This window comes from Branchiostoma floridae, chromosome 12 (assembly GCF_000003815.2).
Source record: "Branchiostoma floridae strain S238N-H82 chromosome 12, Bfl_VNyyK, whole genome shotgun sequence".
Taxonomy (NCBI): domain Eukaryota; kingdom Metazoa; phylum Chordata; class Leptocardii; order Amphioxiformes; family Branchiostomatidae; genus Branchiostoma; species Branchiostoma floridae.
In genome coordinates, this window is record NC_049990.1 from 15057647 (window position 1) to 15061063 (window position 3417).

The 3417-nt window shown below is 42.7% G+C and overlaps 1 protein-coding gene across 1 annotated transcript in view; it reads right to left on the minus strand.

Moving 5' to 3' along the window:
• LOC118427040 (serine/threonine-protein kinase PAK 3-like) overlaps positions 1-3417 on the minus strand; it is a gene marked incomplete in the record, with an annotated part of 40541 nt that overhangs the window by 9055 nt on the left and 28069 nt on the right. The window contains 2 exon segments of the mRNA XM_035836677.1: positions 1525-1624; positions 3012-3164. Of these exon segments, the coding sequence (XP_035692570.1) occupies positions 1525-1624; positions 3012-3164 (253 nt within the window).

Here is a 3417-nt window from a genome sequence, read left to right on the forward strand (position 1 = left end):
CAGTACATCAAAGATGGATAGACAACTTCAAGAGGCATCTCAACCACAAACAAGACAAGAAGCCATGCAAAAGTCCCAATATTGTTGAAAAATGTAATTTTCAATGAGCTAAAAGCATTTCCACAAGTACATGTAGTATTGCAGCTGTGTATGTCAGACTCTGTGTTTCATTTGCAGATGGAAAGTGCTGAACTGGGCACTAACCGACACCTTGGCGCAGGTGGGGAAACTCTGTCTGAGGAAAGTCTGTTACAGAAGAATATCAGAAAAAGGTCATGGACTTTTTGTAGATAATTTCACTAGCTTCATGGACTCATTAGCAATCTTGCCTTGTTTGTGCTTTATTTACGCCTCTTAACTAATTTAAGAATTGACTGTCACAATGGCATGAACAACAATCAACATGCTGAAAGTGGAAATGTACACAACAGTAAAGTTCGTCATATGAAAAGCACAGACCACGTCACTTTTAAGCATGACATTTGGAACTCAAACCATTCCAAACCTACTCAGCTATACATGTAGCTTCGGTTTGTCTGTGCGTGTGAAGTTTCTCCCCAAAGATTCTGGAAAATCCAATCTTCTGGAGTATACCTCTGAACCGCTACTCACGTTTTTTTTTAAGTTTTTTTTTTTTGGAAAGACAATTTTCCATTACTTGCTGTTGAAGGAAGTTTTGAAGGTACTTTACAAATGAATACAGACAATAGACCAATTCTATCTGTCAATCACAATATGCGGTTCAATCATCGGTTTCGCCAGTATTTGATAGAGGCTATGGTATCTGTATATGATGAAAAGACACCAAGACCCGACAGGATTAAAAGCTATGATCAATACACACACACAGACACCCAGAGCAACAACTGAGTTGTTCAGGCAGGTGACATGCCTACTGAACGTAACATCAAAGATGTGACAAACACGCTACAGATGTGATGATGCTACAGATAGATTAGTACGACAGATCTGCAGGCCGACAAGACGGGTGAAGTTCTACTGTTGCCATGGCAACACTCATGCCACCATCTACTGTGAGGATGACCATTTGTGGAGGGGTCCAACATCTGGACTGTTGTATAGGTCCATTCTCTAGATATAATGTAAAACTGTTCCTGTCTTTTTTGATATTGTAGATGAGTCATGGTACCCCAACGACCCACTAGAAGGTCAAGGGATAGGTGAGGTGAGATGAGTTGAATATAATAAGGGTTGTTTTTAAAAACAGGGTATTTAGGGATATCAAGGCAATGAATGGTTTCAAGCAGCAACATTTTGAAAATATTTTTTGATGTACTTGTAACTATGTCAAATTTCCAAAGACGGAGCCACCAAACTAATTTAGAAATCGATAAATTTTTACTGTTTGGAAACACTTTGTAGCATTAGATCAATCGAAACATGAGAAATTTGGAGGTCTCTCTGTACATTTCAACAAATTTTTCTCTCATGATCTCATTCCAACAGTCCAGACAAGCACCCCCCTAACGGATCACAGACACCCCCCTGGCTGTCGCTACTCACTGAGCTTGACTGAGCCGTCCATGCCCAGCAGAATGTTGTCCGACTTGATGTCTCTGTGAATCACCTGGTTGGCATGGAGAAACTCCAGGGCTTGCAACACCTGGAGGTGGCAAGGTACGAGAGTCACCTTTAACCTTTGCCCCGACCCTTCACCTCAGCACCTTCCCTGGTTACTCCCATAGTGTTGCCTGTTGTTCTGAGATGTTAGATTTGGTAGGCACATCATGAGGGCAACAAGGGAAGGTGCCGCACCACACGTTGACCTCGGACTTACTGAGTTTGACATGGCCGTCCATTCCAAGCAAGACGTTGTCACTCTTAATGTCCCTGTGAATAACCCCACTGCCATGCAGGAATTGGAGCGCTTGCAGGCACTGTACGGACGGAACATGGAACAGCCACAAAACATGGAGACAGGGTTAGTTCTCAGTGGAGATGGGATCGGGATGTACTCCACACACTGGTACTCAAAAAAGGTCGCTTTGTCTTGGAAATATTTTGGTTGATACCACTCTTCAACAAGCCTGGGTGCCATTCTACTTGGATAATACTACATTGTACATTGTACAGTCACAGTTGGAAAAAGGGGTCCCACTCATATGGCCTCGTGGTTGACCCTGTAGTTACTAGCCGGCTATTTTAGGGCACAGACAGGCTCCAGATTTTTTAAAACTCACAGTTAAAATCAACCTGGGACCCAGAGACAAATAGACGTCATAACCTAATCTTGGAAATGCTAAAAGGTACCCCTGGGCCTCCAGTATCTGGCAAATTTGTGTCTGCAAAGCCTGGCTGGGGCCCACACTCCCTGCGGTACTAGTGCAAATGGGACCGAATCATTACTGTGGCTTCAATTAAAGTTTGGGAGCCCGGATAAACTAATTAGGATGGCACCAAGGCTACACTTCAACAGGGGGCACAAACATTAGAGAGTACAATGTATCAAAATCTTCTCCACTGCTTCATGGTATTTTAGCGGATAAATGACAGTTACTGTATTCACATGGCTCTTGCTTTGCATGTAGGAATACTAGGATCCACAAGTCTTAAACTTTAAAGTACAGCACTGTCCCCCTTTCAATTTGACAGTAAGAACGAGGTCTCTGTGTCATTGCAAACACATGATATCATGATCTATAATGTACATAACAGGATAGACCTGCATCTAAGTCTTCTACATGTGTTTTGTTGTACATTCCCATTTCTGGAAAGATGTTTCTAAACTCATTTCAGGGGGAGGTCAACTGACAGTACATTTAACTGACATAAAGCATAAACAAAAAGATCTATTAATAGGAAGAATGCTTAAGTTTGGTTATAATGCTACATCTCTTAAAACTGTAAACAGGCATCAACAATTTGGTGTGCTGTCGATCTGACCCACATCAAAAGAGGTTCCGCGTATGGTTTCTTCACCGTGTAATTATTCAACAGGTGATTTTCAATGCCATTTTACTGAAGGACACAACTGAACAGTGGCACGTTACCTCCCTACACACGGCAGCGATCTGGCCCTCGTCCATACAGGTTTCCGTGACAACGTCAGTCAGCGATCCTCCGGCCAGGTACTCCATCACTACCCATAATTCCTCTCCTACCAGGTAGCTGTGCCAAGAACATACATGATTGACATGAAAAGCCTGTATGTGGTGTGGTACAATTCTAAATGTAATCGAGGGATGCTAGGTTAAGACCCCTGAATTCTTGACTAGTACGCTAATAGAAGGGATGAAACTTTACAACTTGAGTAGCGTGCACAATCCAGAGTGATTATTACCTCTGGAACAAGAAGCAGTGAGTTCAATTCTGGCTGTGTCGCACACCCCACATGCACTATCAGAAATAGTTGCAGTCCATAAGCCCCGTTTACAAATCAAGAATTTAGCTCGGCCG